The 19,648-nt window shown below is 38.8% G+C and overlaps 2 protein-coding genes across 4 annotated transcripts; one reads left to right on the top strand and one right to left on the bottom strand.

The window, feature by feature from the left end:
* Positions 1-316: 316 nt before the first annotated feature.
* Positions 317-3,724, bottom strand: prdx1 (peroxiredoxin 1). Its single transcript, XM_010750862.3, has 6 exons — positions 3,604-3,724; positions 2,266-2,378; positions 1,915-2,068; positions 1,696-1,818; positions 1,409-1,539; positions 317-989 (listed from the first exon to the last, which is right to left on the bottom strand). The coding sequence occupies exons 2-6, from the start codon at positions 2,369-2,371 to the stop codon at positions 907-909; spliced, it is 597 nt and encodes a 198-aa protein (XP_010749164.1). The 5' UTR covers positions 2,372-2,378; positions 3,604-3,724; the 3' UTR covers positions 317-906.
* Positions 3,725-9,393: 5,669 nt separating this feature from the next.
* LOC104935078 (histone-binding protein N1/N2) lies at positions 9,394-19,614 on the top strand. Of its 3 annotated transcripts, XM_027284704.1 has the most exons (16): positions 9,399-9,540; positions 9,670-9,780; positions 15,506-15,586; positions 15,701-15,807; positions 15,916-15,961; positions 16,007-16,023; positions 16,093-16,311; positions 16,401-16,495; positions 16,591-16,667; positions 16,755-16,828; positions 18,346-18,534; positions 18,620-18,783; positions 18,868-18,939; positions 19,046-19,138; positions 19,222-19,365; positions 19,485-19,614. In XM_027284704.1, exons 2-15 carry the CDS (start codon positions 9,680-9,682, stop codon positions 19,345-19,347), a joined length of 1,461 nt encoding a protein of 486 aa, XP_027140505.1. In that variant the 5' UTR covers positions 9,399-9,540; positions 9,670-9,679; the 3' UTR covers positions 19,348-19,365; positions 19,485-19,614. The 3 variants fall into 3 exon arrangements, with proteins under 3 accessions (XP_027140504.1, XP_027140505.1, XP_027140503.1); XM_027284703.1 differs by having other exon boundaries at positions 9,394-9,540; positions 9,675-9,780; positions 15,916-16,023; XM_027284702.1 differs by having other exon boundaries at positions 15,916-16,023.
* The last annotated feature ends 34 nt before the right edge of the window (positions 19,615-19,648 follow it).

Raw genomic sequence — 19,648 nt, 5'->3', positions numbered from 1 at the left:
ACTAAATAAATCGGAGAAGGAATTATTAATATTATATTTTAATTTGTTTTCAGTCATCTTAGTGAATGAGCTTCATAGTTCATGTTGGGTGGAGCTATGCTGAACTACAAATATAAATGTCACATTAAACAACGTGCAGTCATAACTGTGAACCTGTTTACACACACATATAGTAATGAGGAGAGGTCTTATCAGCCTATATGAATAACACGTGGGCCAGTTTGCAGTAACATTCAGCAAACAATTAAGCATCTGCTGACCTGGAGAGCATATTTATTTTAAACTTCAACTCTTTGCACATAGAAATAATACAGCCTTTTTCATCCACCATTCTTTTTATTTGTTTGACTATGTCCTGTCATTGTTCACCGAGATAATAAGAAACATAACACCTCGCACATGATCCAACGTGCACTCGACTTGTTGTTACTAACACCTCCAATAAAGAATAAGATATGGGTTACGAACAATAATAATAACTGTGATGTTTGCAGTTAATGTAGCTCTTGAGAAGAGTGTTACAAATGTGTATTCTTTATTTTAGATGAAAGTACATGTGTTGTTCACTGTAAATAAAATAAAATAAAAAACACCTTACAATGGAGAGATGTGCTTGTGGCTTCATTTCAATAATAATGCTTTTATGGTCCTGTACATTAAAGAACACAAGACACTTAGCTCAGCCAGACAGTTATAATAGCATACATTACAGCAACATCATTACTTTGGTCATGGGTGCACTATTCACTCTACAGACAACAGATCACACACAGCATGTTGACAGACTGTCTCCTAACTACACCGCCACAGGCACAGCAGCTGACTTCAAATATTGTTCTCTGGAAAAAAATGTAATCTCTTAACAAAATCTCCTACAGCAGGCAGCAGACTGTGGCTTTGCACTTATTAATGCTTGGCAAAGAAGTCTTTGCTCTTCTGGACGTCAGGTTTGATGGTGTCACTTCCTGGTTTCCAGCCGGCTGGGCACACTGAAAAGATAAGCCTGTAATGAGTCCTCGTTCAGGGGATGAAACATCTGTGTGAATATCATGTACAAATGCAATAAATAACCTCTGTTGGCATGAGTTTAAAGCAGGGGAAGGCGTCAGTTTAGGTTGCATAATGCAAATGTATCTGTGGCAGGCCATGCTAAATTTATTGCCCTCTTTTAAGCTGTAAAATCTGTGTGAACCTTAGCACTGATAAGAATAAGGGTCTTTAATTTTAATAAACCTTTATGGTCTTTGCCCTGTGTTTCCTGGTAATGGAAAGCTAGAGTACAACAGTTAAATGATCAATATAAGCATATTTGAGTCATGGAGTGCAAGTTGTATATTGCACATTTTAAGCAATATTTCTTTTAGGAACAGGACAAAGTTATATGCAACAGGATACAGTAAAAACACACCTTCTCCGTGCTTGTCAGTGAATTGAAAGGCCTGGACCAGACGCAAGGTCTCCTCGACAGAGCGTCCAACTGGGAGGTCGTTGATGGTGATCTGCCTCAGGATGCCCTTGTCGTCAATGATGAACAGACCCCTGAAGCAGAAAGATAAGAGCAGTTACATGCCTGAAAAGTGAAGGTGGTGCATTTAATTCTATGTTTAAAAAAAAAGTAAAATCTCCCCCTGTATCTGACACTATCTTTATTGTTTCTAATCTTTATCATACCTCAGCGCCGCACTGTTAACCTACCTGTAGGCGATGCCCTCATCCTCCTTGAGGACGCCATAATCTGTGGAGATGGTGCGCCGTGTGTCAGATACCAGAGGAATCTTCATGTTACCCAGACCGCCCTGCTTACGCGGTGTGTTGGTCCTTTGAGAACATAAACCAGAAAATAAAGCGTGAGGAAGTTTGCCGTGTATCAGCACGATCATTGTGGGTGAGTAAAATACAAAGCCCTGTGAATACCATGCGAAATGGGAGAAGTGGGAGTCGACAGAGGCGGCGATGACCTCGCAGCCGATCTTCCTGAACTCTTCGGCAGCATCACTGAAAGCGATGATCTCAGTCGGACAAACGAAGGTGAAGTCCAGGGGATAGAAGAAGAAGACGACGTATTTACCTGCACCAGAGGAAAACAGATAACACCATCTGTCATGTGACAATTCACCCTTGGTAATTACAGGCTAATTTATTTCAGTCTTCAGTAATGTAAATTAATGTCTATTCAATATGTTGTGGGACCACAAAGCAATGAATCACAGTGTCATCAAAGCGTCCTCCACCCAACAGAGGATGAGACACGGGGTGAGTTTATACCTCTGTAGTCTGACAGCTTCAGGTCGTTGAACTGTCCACCTGGCATCACTGCTTTGGCTGTGAAGTCTGGAGCCAGCTTTCCAATCTGTGCTTTGCCTGCAGCCATCTTCAGTCTGACCAGATTACAGAAGAGAGAATCTGTTTATGTATAATAAAATCACAACCATGCATTGTTTCTTCCATGTGTGGAGTCATGGTCGAGCCACAACCCTTCCTCTCATTTACAAGACAAGGAAACAACGTCTCTTTTATATAGAATGTCAACACAAGTTGTTCAATCGCCTATAAAAACATGATGCATTTCAAGATCAACCAATCTGATGATTATTATTTATTGTCTATAAAATATCTAAAGAGGCAAAAATCAAATTTCCAGAGCCCATTTCAGCATTCTGAAATCAAACCATATTAAGTTTCTTAATAAAATATGAATTTCCTGTGTGTCAAATAGATCTAATAATTTCCGCTCTAGTGCAGGTACCACGTGCTTACAACACAATGACTGTGCTCTGTAAAGCACAAGATGAAAATGAATGGGCAACTTTTTTAAAAATAACAGATCGATCTCTGAGGTAATCGCTCTCCCTTCTTTTTCTTATGAGATATTGAACTGACTTCTGACAGACATAGATATAAATCTCCAGTGTAGTAATTAAACTAAAGTTCAAAGACTTTGATTAATTATTAAATGTTAGTTGCAGCCATAAAAATCTTTTGATATAAAAGATGCATTCAGAGCGAAGCAATCCTATAACTATACAAATATAAGTGTCACGTGGAAGCAGGGAAATGAGTAATACTTTAATACATAGTAATATAACAATTATTATAAGAGTTAATGAGAGTTTAAGAAATAAAGATGTATGCTACATAACACAGTACATCTTTATTCAAAGCACAGCTCAGATCACTGGGTGCTTAAACCGGCAACAACTGAAACCTGTGAATCATTTCTACTTCTCCTCTGTTCACATTCACAGGTGTTTCCGCATTTTTCCATCGTTGTAGTATTTATATAAACACCAGGTACACTTACAGGAATATGGCCACCTGAGCTCAAATCATCACGCCACGAAGATATTTTACATTCATCAACTCAAGCACCAAATATGTCGATATACTTTCTCTTTAGACCTGAGTTAGGAGTAAAGTTATAGTGTGCCATGAATGAATTATGAATGAATTAAACTCGTATAAAAAGCGTGTCAGTCTTTCAGTATGAAAAGCACTTGTTGAACACAACTAAAAGAAAAGTGTAAACAACCCGAACAAGTGAACACTTTCAAAAAACTGTAAAACAGAGTGATTTATGAATTAAATGTATTTTATAACACGTACCTCAGTTTTGGTCAGCCCACACCGACAGACAGACAGTCAGACAGACAGTCAGACAGACAGACAGAGGAGAGTGCAGACACTCACAGGCTCGGTTGGGGAATTTATACCATCGCTCACTTCTCGCGATAAGACCGTCCAGAACGTGACTTCAGTCTGGTCCTCCAATCTCAAATCCAGACTACACAGCATGACTTTGCACTTTTCACAAAGACTTTCCTGTGTGGGGGTCTTGTGCAACAAGAAAACGATGAGGAGATGCCTCCAGGGAAATGTCCTTCAGTTATTTAACAATCCCTAAAGGACATTTATTACTTCTAAATGTTTGTCCTTCATTTTATTTGCACTGTAAACAATATACTATATGTAGCACGTGTACATACACATTCAAGTCTGTTAACGTGCTGTCTGTCTGTTGTTTCTTGTCAGCTTGTTTAGTCTCTGAACATTATGAACTTTATGTAGCTCTTGTACTTTGTGTTGTAATGTGTGCACACTTTAATGGAGTCCTATGGACTATGTTTTATGTTTCATGTAAAGTACTGTCTTGTTTTACTGTGTATACATTTGAAATGACAATAAAATTCACGTGACTTATCCATCGTCACTAGTCAGAAGTTTCTAGATGAATAACGCTAAATCTGTAAAACTAAAAAAAGAAGAATGGTTATATTACATGACTCGTTCAGGATGTGGAGCCACTACATTGTCATCAGCATATTTCTTTTATTTTGTCTTTCAACAAGATTGCTTTGTGTAATGACACTTCACTGTCATGTGTAACCTCCTTCCCAGGAAAGCCTCATGTGTAACCATGAAGACAACGTAAGCAAACATGAGCGCGCTCTACATTTATGGAGTTTATTTGTAGAGCAGTAGTGAATCGGCAAAGTGAAGCAAATTTCCCTAAGAATAGAAACAGCGGTTTCCATTATGACGTGTCCTGTTATTGCTTTGCTTGTGTGTCTGCTCGTCTTTGTACTCTAAGCGCAGCTCACTGATCCCTGATGGAGGGCACCTGTTTGAAGCTTAGTGTCTCTTTACTCTGCCTGATACAAGACTGAACTCTTTGTCTGTACTCTAGTATAACAATAACCGATAAAACCAAAGCAACAGCATATTACACATATCGTTTTTTGTACATATAAAAAAGCAAGAACAAAGTAAATTAAGTCACACTCGGTCATTGTTTGAGACAACTGCACGTTTTAAATATTCTTTATGTTCTGCAGGTCTGTTGCACAGGCTGGACACTTTCTGCCACGTTTCCTGGATTGTCAGTAACTACTAAACTATTTTATATTTACACTGGGACACAATGGATGGGGTGGTGCAATGTTGCAACATCCTGTACTTATTCTGTGGGCTGAAGAAGGATTTTTTTTCTTTTTCATTTCCTCCTTACCACTTCTATATTTACTTAATGACTCGGCTTAGGAGAAGCAGCCTGTGTCTATGCATGTTCACGCTGGCAGCGGTTTCTCTATGATGATAATTGATCCTGCTAAAGGAGACTGGCATCTGTGAAAAATATATTTTGTTTATGACATTTCAGCTCTCCAGTCCTGTAGTTACACTGAGAGGTGTTATCTCTGGGATGGGGTGTTAAAGCTCAGGAAACTGTGACCTTTCTTTAATATTTATTATCTGTGTGAGACAAAATGAATCAAGACAGGATTTTATTGTTTATAAAATGTGCATGTTCTCTTTTGAAGATCACCAAAGTTTCACTGACCAAAGTAAGCTGCATACCTCGGATTGCTGGTAAAAATGTCTAACCTGACATATAGTACACCCTGTGTATCGAACAATAAGCCTTGTGTGTAAAAACTGTGACACTCCACAAAGGGACAAAGCAATAAAAGAGAAGTGAAGCTGTCTGTCACATTGTACTTCAAACCGCATTGTTGTTTTTCAACTGGCAAGAGTTTTATGTCAAACTGGTTTGTGACCGTGGTGCCAAATTGCAAACTACAAAAGTATAGTATATATAATAACTGTAACTAATCAAATATCTGTGTAGAGATGCTGACAGATTTATTGAAGGAAATTAAGCTGTATATACTGTATCCTTTGTAGATAGGTGTAACCTGGATCATATTAGTTCACCTGAGTCTATGTAATCTGGACATTCAGAGGCTGTTATCTACCCTGCGAACAGCCCCCTTCGCTGTGCCTCTTTTTTCCGCTTTCACAGACTAACGTCTTTGCATGCCGTTGCCATGGGCACCGCATCAAGGGCCAGATAAGAGGGGGACACACAATAACCTCCTGTTAGGAGCACCATGGTGGGCTAGTGATCAAACGATATCCTGTGTGTTCATCTAATGTCTCACAAGAAGTCTGCACATAAGAGCAGATGCACATAATTAGTGCATAGCAGCTCCACCGCTGGCTCCAAAGGAAAGGAATATTTAAAGGGGATTTGTGCGTCCATCATGCTGCTCACATTCAGCGGTGCAAAGATCTATTAAAGAGACATGACTGTGGATTGAAAAATGAATGGTACTATTTAACCCACAGTTGGTAAATTAATTCAGTCCTATGTTCTCCCTGTTTTCCCTAAGAGCATTCACATGAGCGTATGCAATACATTTAATGGCTGTGCATCACTTCTCTGTGGGATTTTCAATATGTGTGTATTCTTTATCAGCATTCCCACCAGATGGAAGCAACAGATCACAAATTATATATAACGGTGTTGTTTTTTTAAATGGAGAAAACATAAAGTTTGACGAGAAAGGATTAGGGTCAAAAATCTGTGAAACATGGTGGTTTCTACATGGTGGGCTCCATGGAAGAGGACCCATGGCATCTGTAGTTATGAAAAACTCATTGTAAGCAAGCGGCAACCTTCGCTGCTGGGAAATGAAGCCAATGCATCCATCATGGCGGCGGCCAGCAGTGCATATTTTTAGCTTCAAAACAGCGGTTCAGAAACCTATAGGTGACAACACTCACTTGATTCTAAGATGACACAAACATAATGATTCTTATTTTCCATTGATTAGGCTATACACAGATGAAAACATAGTTATGAATATTATATTTAGTTGTCGCCATATTCCGTAAGCATAAAGTCTGAAAATTGGGTGAAAGAGTTAGCCTGGCTTTGTCTGAAGGTGACAAAATCTTCCTTTTTATCACTTTTGCATTAGGTTTACATATTTTGTTTTGCTTTTTATCACTTTTGCATTAGGTTTACATATTTTGTTTTGTCTTTGGACATACCCAGCTGCTGATGTAGCTTCATATTTAAGAGACAAATATATTGCATCAATCATCTATGTAACTCTTGCCACGAACGCAAATCGTAAATAACCCCAAACTATTCCTTTTAAGATATAAATATACTTCTGTCATGTGTTATAAGGCAGACTGAGTATGTGCAGTGTACTATAGCAAGGATAAATAAGCCTTGAATCTTCTGCAGTGTGGGCTTTAACCTCAAATAAATTCTCCTGAGACTAAATCCCCCACTCAAACCAATTGCCTCTGATTGAAAGAAAATGTGAAGAGAACGAGCTGTGGTGTGTTCTGTTGGTGTGTTTTACTGGGAAATTATAGCTGTCGAAGCAATGATGTCGAAAATAATGATGACAGTGAGGTTAAGTAGGGCCGTCTCAGTGTGAGGCTGATTGGATGCCAGGTGCAGACTTGTCCTGACAAGGCAGTGACACAGTGGAGTCAACAGGAGGGGCTCAGGAGGGAGCTGGACAAGCCCCGTCCTTCACAGCAGGACATGACAGTAGGACTCTGCAATGTGTGTACAGTGAAACACACACACACACACATACACACACACACACTTATTATTTATTCTTATATATTATTCTATTCGTATTAGTTATTCTGTCATGAACAGTTTAATTAAACTGCTGCATCTATCATGTTTGAAGACATGATGCACTGGAGGAGGTCACTATGGTAGATACAACACAATAATGCCCTCTAGGATGCCCCTCAGTGGACAAAATGTCCTCCTCGCTGTACAGCTCATTCTTATTGACATCATCACATGTACATCTTTCCTTTTTTCCCCCACAATATGTTTATTGTCTTTTTTTTTAAAACATCCTATCAGGAAAACATACAGTAACAATACAGTTTGAGACTACAAGTATGTACAGTGCACACACACACTCGCACCAATGTATAAGGTATATTTTTCAATTCATGTAAAGCCTACATTACCATCTTTAATGATATTCATGTATGGTTCCCAGAGCTTGACAAAATCTTTCCACTTGCCCTCAGCAGTGTAAGTTAGTCTTTCCACATCCTCAATGATGGTGCATACATATTCTTCCATCATAGTGCAATAACCCTCCTGGTTTGAAGAAGTTTAAAGTCCAGAAGTTTAAGCTTTCCTTTGGATACATTCCCTGCACACAGAGCCTGGACTTTGTATTAAACATGTCTGACATTTCATAACATCCTTTCATTAATTTGGGATCTTTAGACATTCCCATAGAACAATTCCCATCAAACATTTAGAACAAATATCTGGAATATTAACAGACATATGATGAAGGAGTTATATAAATACTCAGTGTATTGTAGTATATTTGAACCTTGTATTTATTATCTGTGTTTGACATGTATGTCTTTCTAAAATAAATAGTTAAATAGTCCATTGTTTCCCACGTGTTTATCACAAATGTGCAGAAGTTATACTCACATAATGAAACCATTTTAATTTTAGTGTCTAACTGATTCACCATAAACGCATGATGACTTTCCGTGCACCGAGTCCACCACGGGCCATATAGCAACAGCTGATTTAACCATCTCTGTCCTGTTTGGCTGGACCACTGACTTTAAAAAGTGTGGATCAAACTCACAACCTTAAACCAGAAGAGCAGCTGTCCAACTCACTCAGCATCAGGGTCAAACTGTCAACAAAGCTTTAAGTCAAAGGTTTTCAATCTTTCATCTGTTACCACTCACTATAATGTATTATTAATGCATTAAGCCTGCCATCTGCCTATCAAGATAAAAGGCAAAATGTCACCTTTTGTCTACATAATTTTGTCTAGACTGCTGTTATATAGCTGTACCCTTAAAAACTTACAAAATAATATTGTGTACAATTAAAGTATGTTTCATAATTTATAGAAGAGTTTATCACAGAGCACATTTTATTTTATTCCAGTGCTTATAATGTATTTTTTTTCTTGACAGTGTTAGAGAAGTCTTAATTCTACTTTGTTTACCATTGTTGTAGTCAAGACCAACTAAACTGAGACCTAGTCTTGACCAATATCAGAATGTATCGAGACAGAGACACGACCGAGACTTTTAGGGGTTGAGATCAAGTCAAGACCAAGACCAGACAGTAGATATACGTTGGTAACTAATATTCACAGAAACTCTTTCCCTTTTTGGTTTTAGGAAACCACATTTTATTCCAGAAGAAATGGCTGATGTCTCCTCCCAGACAGTTAACAAATAAACCAGACAATTAGACTGAGACAAGACCGAGTAAACATGCAGTTGATTCTGAAAAGTGGTTTTGAGGCCGGTCTCAAGAGCTACAACACTGATAATTACTACTGAGGTTGTAGTTTGCAGTAATATTTGATTAAATATCATGTCAATGGGCTAAACATAAACAACATTTATTGATTATTTTACTAACTTTTGATGCATTGTAGTGTTATTGTTTTGTTTTTTTGCATTTGTTCATGTGAGTATTTCATAATGTCATATTTATTTAATTTTGAACACTCTGGGTCTCCATAGTATCTTACCAGTTGTTCTGTGCCTTTAAGAGGTCTCCCGCGCTGGTTGACGAACCCGGAAATCTACCGGAAAGGGCAGGAATATTTCGCGCCAAATTGAAACAACGTTGCAGTCAGTCTGAGCGGTGAAGAGAGGAGCTGCGAAACAAACCACCAGACTCTGTCCTCAGCCTTTCTGTCTTTGTTTCTCGTCAAGGTTTGTGATCAGACTGTGTGTTTTATAACGTACACTTAAAAGCATTGGGGAGGTTTTATTGTTTTTACTGGTGTGTGAGGTTGGATTTAGTTTTAGTCCAGCTGGTGAAGTATCTTTTTCTTTGTCCAGTGTAGCCAACATGGAGGAGGCCAACAAGCTAATCGGCACCGGCAAGAAGCACCTGGTGATGGGGAAGGTGGTGGAGGCGGTGAGCTCCCTGCAGGAGGCCTGCGGCATGCTGTGAGTTACCCATCAGACAAAAGACACCGCTCATATACAGTTATGATGAAGTAAAACGAGACTGTGGAGTCATGCACATAACATTCATGTGTCCAAAGTTCACATTTAGGTCTCTCACTACACTGTAAAACTCACTAAACTCAACCAAAAGTAACCAAACGAGGTTGGATAATGCGTCATTTGCATGTTTAAAGATTAAAATTTCGAAAGCTTTAGTACACAAAATGAATGTAGAAACTGAAGAGGTTTCATTGCTCTTACAAAATGTCTGCAAAATCTACATAACATGTCTTTTAAAGGCCTTTGTCCAAAATGTTTTATTACTTACTGAAGGTTTGTTCATATACCATACACAGCCTGATTTTAAATAACTTAAAATCATGCTTGGAGTAAATGTTGGAGTAAAATATCTAAAAGTCGCTCTGTAAAAAACCTTTGACTTGTCATCTAATGTTCCGATTTCTGTCCTGGAAATGTATGCAGAGTAATAATTTTCAATCAGATGATGCATAATTTGATTTATTTAGCACATAATTAATTATATTATCCATAAAAGATAAAACAAACAAGAAAAAGGGAAAAAAAACTCAAAAACAAACGAACAGCAAAAGGATATTATGCACAGCCTCAAGGGGCTTGTCAAGAGAACCTCCTGAAACAATTACAGGGTATGAATAAGAATGTAAGCTACTGTATTATACAGGGCATACACAACTAAGGACAGATTCTAAAAAATAAAACACAGCTGAACACATAGATCCAGGATATACACACATCAAGGTGTTATAAAAATTAAAACGGAACATTCAGTTCTTGATTACACAACATACGTTTAACAGATTTTTTAAAAGCTGGTTGAGAGAGTTTAAGAAAATGAGGAGGAAGTGAATTCCATATCTTGGAACCTCTGTAGGAAATCTTAAATTGTGATGAAACAGTTCTCGATTGTGGGGGCCGAAGCTGATAGGCTTTACGAGTTGAGAAATTGTGATATTGATTGTTTGCAGAAAATAAATTGTCAAACAAGGAGGGAAGTGTTTTGTTTAAAGAACAATATACAAACTGACAAAACTCTTATGTTCTTAGTGTGTTTCTTGAGGTTGTGTCTAAACAGAATGAAATTTGTTTTCTTAATGTTTAGTGACAGTCTATTGATTTTAAACCAGTTGGAAATTCTTTTCAGTTCCTCATTGACCACTTTTACAATTACATTGGGATCTCTATGAGAAAAAAAACAAACTAGTATCATCAGCAAATCAAATCTTAGAAAGCTGATCTGATACATTTGGCAAATCATTAATATATAAAAGAAATAACAAGGGCCCAAGTACAGATCCCTGGGGGACACCACACTTTATGTTAAAAGAAGGGGAATTCACTCCTTTAAAAACAACAAACTGTTTTCTATTGTCTAAATAACTAGAAAACCATAGCAAAGCCTGTTCATCCAGTCCCAGATATTTCAACTTTTATAACAGAATATTGTGATCTACAGTATCAAAGGCCTTTGACAAATCTAAAAAAATTCCTATAGTATATTCTTTATTGTCATTAGCTCTGTGTAGTTCATTAATGAGATGGGTAATTGCCATGTAGGTAGAATGTGATTTCCTGAAACCATATTGGTGATTGTATAATATTTTATTTTTGTCAAGAAAACTAAACAATCTATTGTAAACTAGTTTTTCCAGGATCTTTGAAATGGAGGGTAAAATGGAAATAGGTCTATAATTAGTGAATATTGTAGGGTCTTCACCTTTGTGTAAAGGAATAATTTTGGCCATTTTCAATTCTTGTGGCACTATTCCTTTATAGAACAAATATCTGGAATATTAACAGACATATGATGAAGGAGTTATATAAATACTCAGTGTATGTAGTATATTTGAACCTTGTATTTATTCTGTGTTTGACATGTATGTCTTTCTAAAATAAATAGTAAATGGTCCATTGTTTCACATGTGTTTTATCACAAATGTGCAGAAGTTACACTCACATAATGAAACCATTTTAATTTTGGTGTCTAACTGATTCACCATAAACGCATGATGACTTTCCGTGCACCAAGTCCACCACGGGCCATATAGCAACTGATTTAACCATCTCTGTCCTGTTTGTCTGGACCACTGACTTTAAAAGTGTGGATCAAACTCACAACCTTAAACAAGAAGAGCAGCTGTCCAACTCACTCAGCATCAGGGTCAAACTGTCAACAAAGCTTTAAGTCAAAGGTTTTCAATCTTCATCTGTTACCACTCACTAAATGTATTATTAATGCATTAAGCCTGCCATCTGCCTACAGATAAAAGGCAAAATGTCACCTTTTGTCACATAATTTTGTCTAGACTGCTGTTATATAGCTGTACCCTTAAAAACTTACAAAATAATATTGTGTACAATTAAAGTATGTTTCATAATTTATAGAAGAGTTATCACAGAGCACATTTTATTTTATTCCAGTGCTTATAATGTATTTTTTTTTCTTGACAGTGTTAGAGAAGTCTTAATTCTACTTTGTTTACCATTGTTGTAGCAAACCAACTAAACTGAGACTAGTCTTGACCATATCAGAATGTATCGAGACAGAGACACGACCGAGACTTTTAGGGGTTGAGATCAAGTCAAGACCAAGACCAGACAGTAGATATACTTTGGTAACTAATATCATCAGAAACTCTTCCCTTTTTGGTTTTAGGAAACCAATTTATTCCAGAAGAAATGGTGATGTCTCCTCCCAGACAGTTAACAAATAAACCAGACAATTAGACGGAGACAAGACCGAGTAAACATGCAGTTGATTCTGAAAAGTGGTTTTGAGGCCGGTCTCAAGAGCTACAAACACTAATTACTACTGAGGTTGTAGTTTGCAGTAATTTTGATTAAATATCATGACAATGGGCTAAACATAAACAACATTTATTGATTATTTTACTAATTTTGATGCATGAGTGTTTGTTGTTTTGTTTTTTTTTGCATTTGTTCTATTTTCATAAGTTCATATTTATTTAATTTGAACACTCTGGTGCCATAGTATCTTACCGGTTGTTCTGTGCCTTTAAGAGGTCTCCCGCGCTGGTTGACGAACCCGGAAATCTACCGGAAAGGGCAGGAATATTTCGCGCCAAATTGAAACAACGTTGCAGTCAGTCTGAGCGGTGAAGAGAGGAGCTGCGAAACAAACCACCAGACTCTGTCCTCAGCCTTTCTGTCTTTGTTTCTCGTCAAGGTTTGTGATCAGACTGTGTGTTTTTATAACGTACTACATTAAAAGCATTGGGGAGGTTTTATTGTTTTTACTGGTGTGTGAGGTTGGATTTAGTTTTAGTCCAGCTGATGAAGTATCTTTTTCTTTGTCCAGTGTACCAACATGGAGGAGGCACAACAGCTAATCGGCACCGGCAAGAAGCACCTGGTGATGGGAAGGTGGTGGAGGCGGTGAGCTCCCTGCAGGAGGCCGGGCATGCGTGAGTGACCCATCAGACAAAACACACCGCTCATATACAGTTATGATGAAGTAAAGCGAGACTGTAGAGCCATGCACATAACATTCATGTGTCCAAGTTCACATTTAGGCTGTAATACATGTAAAACTCACAAACTCAACCAAAAGTAACCAAACAGGTTGGATAATGGTCATTTGCATGTTTAAAGATAAAATTTCGAAAGCTTTAGTACACAAATGAATGTAGAAACTGAGGTTTCATTGCTCGTACAAAATGTTGCAAAATCTACATAACATGCTTTTTAAAGGCCTTTGTCCAAATGTTTTATTACTTACTGAAGGTTTGTTCATATACCATACACAGCCTGATTTTAAATAACCTAAAATCATGCTTAGAGTAAGATATCTAAAAGTCGCTCTGTAAAAAAACCTTTGACTTGTCATCTAATGTTCGATTTCTGTCCTGGAAATGTATGCAAAGTAATTTTTCAATCAGATGATGCATAATTTGATTTATTTAGCACATAATTAATTACATTATCCATAAAAGATAAAACAAACAAGAAAAAGGGAAAAAAACTCAAACAAACGAACAGCAAAGGATATTATGCACAGCGGACATGCAAGGAGGTCTGAAAAAACCTCAAGGGGCTTGTCAAGAGAACCTCCTGAAACAATTACAGGGTATGAATAAGAATGTAAGCTACTGTATTATACAGGGCATACACAACTAAGGACAGATTCTAAAAAAAAAACACAGCTGAACACATAGATCCAGGATATACACACATCAAGGTGTTATAAAAATTAAAACGGAACATTCAGTTCGATTACACAACATACGTTTAACAGATTTTTTAAAAGCGGGTTGAGAGAGTTTTAAGAAAATGAGGAGGAAGTGAATCCATATCTTGGAACCTCTGTAGGAAATCTTAAATTGTGATGAAACAGTTCTCGATTGTGGGGGCCGAAGCTGATAGGCTTTACGAGTTGAGAAATTATGATATTGATTGTTTGCAGAAAATAAATTTTCAAACAAGGAGGGAAGTGTTTTTGTTTAAAGAACAATATACAAACTGACAAAACTCTTATGTTCTTAGTGTGTTTCTTGAGGTTGTGTCTAAACAGAATGAAATTTGTTTTCTTAATTTTTAGTGACAGTTTATTGATTTTAAACCAGTTGGAAATTCTTTTCAGTTCCTCATTGACCACTTTTACAATTACATTGGGATCTGTATGAGAAAAAACAAACTAGTATCATCAGCAAATCAAATCTTAGAAAGCTGATCTGATACATTTGGCAAATCATTAATATATAAAAGAAATAACAAGGGCCCAAGTACAGATCCCTGGGGGACACACACACTTTATGTTAAAAAAAGGGGAATTCACTCCTTTAAAAACAACAAACGTTTTCTATTGTCTAAATAACTAGAAAACCATAGCAAAGCCTGTTCATCCAGTCCCAGATATTTCAACTTTTATAACAGAATATTGTGATCTACAGTATCAAAGGCCTTTGACAAATCTAAAAAAATTCCTATAGTATATTCTTTATTGTCATTAGCTCTGTGTAGTTCATTAATGAGATGGGTAATTGCCATGTAGGTAGAATGTGATTTCCTGAAACCATATTGGTGATTGTATAATATTTTATTTTTGTCAAGAAAACTAAACAATCTATTGTAAACTAATTTTAATTTGCATATTTAAATGAATCCGACCTGTGGCTCTTTCCTGCATGTCATTCCCCATCTCTCTCTACATTCCTGTCACTCTTCAGCTGTCTCTATCCAATAAAGCTTATTAATTGTTAATTAAATTAACATTCATAGAAAACTCAAGCAAACGTTGCCTCACTAAATGCCTCTCCCTGTCCAGCGTCAATTCGGACATCCATAACTGTTTTGCAGCTCATCACTTTATCATCCATGATAGTAAACGCTCTGATTTTAATATTTTGAATCCAAATAAGACCGGTCCTTATTCAGTGTATCTCTTTAGAAGCCAAGATTTGTACAATAGCACAACATGGAAAGCATCGCTCCTGTACTGTAGGATGCAAATGTGCAAAGCACAGCTGTGGATTTTATAAATATTATGTAGAAGACAGCATGTTATAGGAATAAATTCCCCTTTTAATATTACAAATTTTATTCACTTACTTTTTGGAAGTTTGTTACAAACCCACCTTCAGTGTTTCTGAACTGAACAAAAATGTTTTTGATAGTGGTTTGATGGGAAATGTATGCAGTTTGCTGACGTTAAAACCTTTTTTTTCAGAGCTAAAAAGTATGGAGACACAGCGGACGAGTGTGGAGAGGCTTTCTTCTGGTGTGGTAAAGCTCTGCTGGATTTGGCACGGTAAGATCATGAAGTCTTTAGTCAAATTTGAATAAATATACGGTTTAGTTTAGGATGTTGGTGTTTTTGTATTAAACTAGTGTAAATGCAGAGCTAACTGACGTTTGTTTGTAGGATGGAGAACTCTGTCTTAGGTAATGCTCTGGAAGGAGTCCCAGAAGAGGAGGAGGAGGAAGAAAAACCCATGGACTCAAACGTCGACAGCACAGAAAACGTTGATGGTGAGGAACTTATGTTAAAAAAAAAAAAAAGTAATTACCATATATTTGAGCTTATGTTATGACCCTTTGTTTTTCTAAATTATTTAAACCGCTTGTTAACTTCAACAGAGAAGACCAGAGATGAGCTGAGGGTTCAGGTGTACGACGCCATGGCGGAGAAGAAAAGTGAGGACGCGGAGAAGGAGAAAAGTGAGGACGTGGAGAAGGAGAAGAAAAGTGAGGACGTGGAGAAGGAGGAGAAAAGTGAGGAGGCGGAGAAGAAAGGTGAAGACGCCGAGAGGAAAGGTGAGGACGCGGGGAAGGACGGCGAGAAGCAGAGCCAAGATACAGAGAAGAACGGCGACGTAGAAAAGGCCAAGGCTGGTGACGAGCAACAGAACACAGCAAACAAAGAGAACGAGGAGGAAAAGAAGAGCGACATTACTGAAACCAAATCTGAAAGTGAAGACCAGACCGAAAAGGACAAGGAGGCTGAGTCAGCAGACAAGGACGAGGAAGCAGAAGGTTACTTTCGTCTGTCCTTTTAACCACAGACCTGATTGATTGTAATGGCATGTTGTTACATTTATCTGAACGACTTATTGATGTTTCAGATGAGGAGGAGGAGGCGGAGGAGGAAGATGACGGTGATGTAGAGATGGAGGGTGATGCTGAAGAGCAAGGCGAAGAAGACGACGCTGCTGAGAAGGTACTTGACCAATCTGCTCAAGTGCACATGGAAAAGAGTCGGCTGAACATGTGATTCAAGTGTTTGATTTTAAAATGTGTGTTGGTGTGCTTCAGGACAGTGAGGACGAGGAGGTGGGGAACCTGCAGCTGGCCTGGGAGATGCTGGAAGTGGCTAAAGTCATCTACAAAAGGTGACGGAAACACTGAGCCATGATCGTATAATCGCTCCGCTGCAGCTTCCAAATGAACTGATTTTTATTTATTTTTAAATAAATCAGGAAAGAGACCAAGGAGGAGCAACTCATGGCAGCCCAGGCTCACCTAAAGCTGGGTGAAGTCTCTGCTGAATCAGGTACTAACAAGTCACTCAACGACTCTTCAGTTTCCCTTTTGTCCCCTACAAGAGAGCAGCCAGAGATGGATTTAGTTTGTTCAAGTAATTAAAATATATTAAACGGGTTTCAGCCATTTAAATTTAAGGATTTGGTGCCTTCATTTAGTTTAAAATCACTAAACTTAATAAGCTGTGTGTTGTGCGGCAGACAGAACAGATCTGTAGACATCAGCTGCCCTCAGAGAAACAGGCGTTTTGACTATTCTCTAAAACGTAGCAGGCAAAATCAGCAGCTCTCAAAATGGTGGTGGTGCACAGAGGAATCTTTACACTCTTTCTTTAATTAATTAAAACATTTAATAATACCTTTTTGTTTTGAATGGAAATGGTTCAAATATGAGATCGCAGGATTGTGATTTTAAATAAGTTCTGCATTTCCTGTAACATTTTTGTTTCAAACTCGGCCTGCTCTTTTGTCACAGTCATGCAGGTAGTGTCGAAAAGTGAAAGGAAAAACACTATTCAAAAGCATTTTGAGGTGTACGAGGTGTAAAAAGTTTGAGAAACACTGAGCTAAATAATTTACTAGTCATTTGAATAATCAATAATGAAAATATTTTAGTTTCACGAGGATTGTCAAAATGACTCTTCAATAGTGACTCTAAAACGATGCGATCTTTTGTCTACACATTCGATAGTATCTAAAGTACTTATATTATTTAAAAAACTGATCTACAATCAGGACTGTGCAGCCCACAGATCACACGTTCTGCTGCAGATGCACGAATGTTATCTGGTGTCACGCTGAAGACACGGTCGCAGTGTTTGTTTCCAGAAGCACGGAGCAGGTAAAGCAACGGCGGACACACCTGGTTGGTGCCGATGTCACTCTGCGTCGGGCTGTTTTTTGATCTGTTACGTCACTTGCCGCCTCCTCCACAGCTGTGGGAGAAAAAAGCCCAAAAATGCAAAGGACTTTACACAAACGCTGCTGTTCCTCTACGAAACAGAGAAAGGTGGGGCGAGCAGGTGTGTGGAAGAGAGGAGGGAAAAGCAAAGTGAGCAGATTAAAGTAAACTCAAACAGTGGTTCTTAACCTTGTTGGAGGTACCGAACCCCACCAGTTTCATATGCTCATTCACCGAACCCTTCTTTAGTAAAAAATAAAATGTGATTTTTATTTTTTTAATTTTTTAATTTTTATTTTTTTTACTGGTGCACAAAATGAACCGTGCATTAACATCACCTTGCTCACAAAGATATGTTGTAACAAATGGTATAAAAAATTCCAGGGCGGCTCCACCGAACCCCTAGGGTTCGATCGAACCCAGGTTAAGAACCACTGATCTAAAATAAGGTGCCAAATTCAAACAGTGACATTAGAAATAACCTCCCAGAAATCTCACCCCACCACTAACTGTATGTTCAGTGACTTTCTGTACCAACACTGCATCAAAAACCGTCCACCATGTCTCACACCTGAGTTCTTCCTTCGTCTCCTCGTTGAGTCTTTCGTTGCCGCCTCTCTGTTGCAGGAAATTACTCACAGGCGTTGGACGATTTCCAGGAGTGTCTGAAGCTGCAGGTGAAGCACCTGGACCCAGACAGCCGTCTGCTCGCTGAGACTCACTACCAGCTCGGACTGACCTACAGCTTAAACCTCCAGTACAGCCAGGCCATAGAGGAGCTGAAGAGCTCCATCTCTGTCATAAAGAGCCGGCTGGGTGAGTGGAGTCACCCAACATATCATCAGCACGTCGGGTCTGTGAAAGGTTTCTCCGTGCTAACATTCAGATTTTAATCCGGCAGACAAACTGCAGGGGCTGCTAGACAAGGCCGAGGGCCCGGAGGCTCTGCCAGAAGAGAGGAAGGAGATGGAGGAGCTGAAGGCTCTGCTGCCGGAGATCCAGGAGAAGGTGGAGGACGCCACGGAGAGTCTGAAAACATCTACTGAGGCCGCGAAGGGCTCGCTGGTGAGTCAGGCCTGGAGTCGTTCTTCATAAATGTAGAGTTTCATATACATCAGTGCTAAGTCTGTAACTTCATGTACCTGTCAGGATGGAGGCTCCACCTCCTCTGCATTCCCGGGGTCCACTGCACAGAACGGCGACTCGCCATCCAGTTCAAAGGTAACTGATGAGTAGAAACATGCTGGTGATGTGTGAGAATATTCTAGCATTGCCCACACAGAATTGATTGGTTGGCCGATGAGTCACGGTTTCGTTCCCTACGCAGATTAACAGCACGTCAACCAAAGAAGTCAGCTCCACCAACGGACACGCCTCCACGGCCGCGGTCTCCGACATCTCCCACCTGGTCAGGAAGAAGGTGAGGCAGCCAGAGTTGAAATAAACGAACGAGGTTAAAACAAACACTCTTGTCTCATCTGAATGAACCCGTCTGCATTTCAGAGGAAGCCAGAGGAGAGTCCAGTGAACGAGGCCGGGGTCAAGAAGGTGAAGCAGGATGTCGGGGAGACCAACGGCACACACGAGCCTCAAGGGAACGGCGTCCACAAAGCCAACGGAGACGCTTAACAGTGCCGAAGTCGAGAGGTAAGAGTTTGTCTAAGTTACTAATACTGTTGAAGTTTAATGTTAAGATGCTACCGGAGCCTAATAAATGAGGTTTCAGTCCAGTGTTCATGTCAGTTGTTTCTCCTCTTCTCTTTCAGTCAATGAGGTTGGACTCCCTCCACCGTTTTCGTCTCCACCCAAGAAGAGAGACTGACCAACACACCAAGCTCTTAACTGTGGCTACACTTGTTTGCTCTTGTAAATATGTGTATCTTTTTTTTCTGTGTCGTGATGTTCGTGTTCAATAAAGAATATTGTTTGA

This window comes from Larimichthys crocea, chromosome XII (assembly GCF_000972845.2).
Source record: "Larimichthys crocea isolate SSNF chromosome XII, L_crocea_2.0, whole genome shotgun sequence".
Taxonomy (NCBI): domain Eukaryota; kingdom Metazoa; phylum Chordata; class Actinopteri; family Sciaenidae; genus Larimichthys; species Larimichthys crocea.
This window is presented reverse-complemented; position numbering and strand designations above follow the sequence as displayed.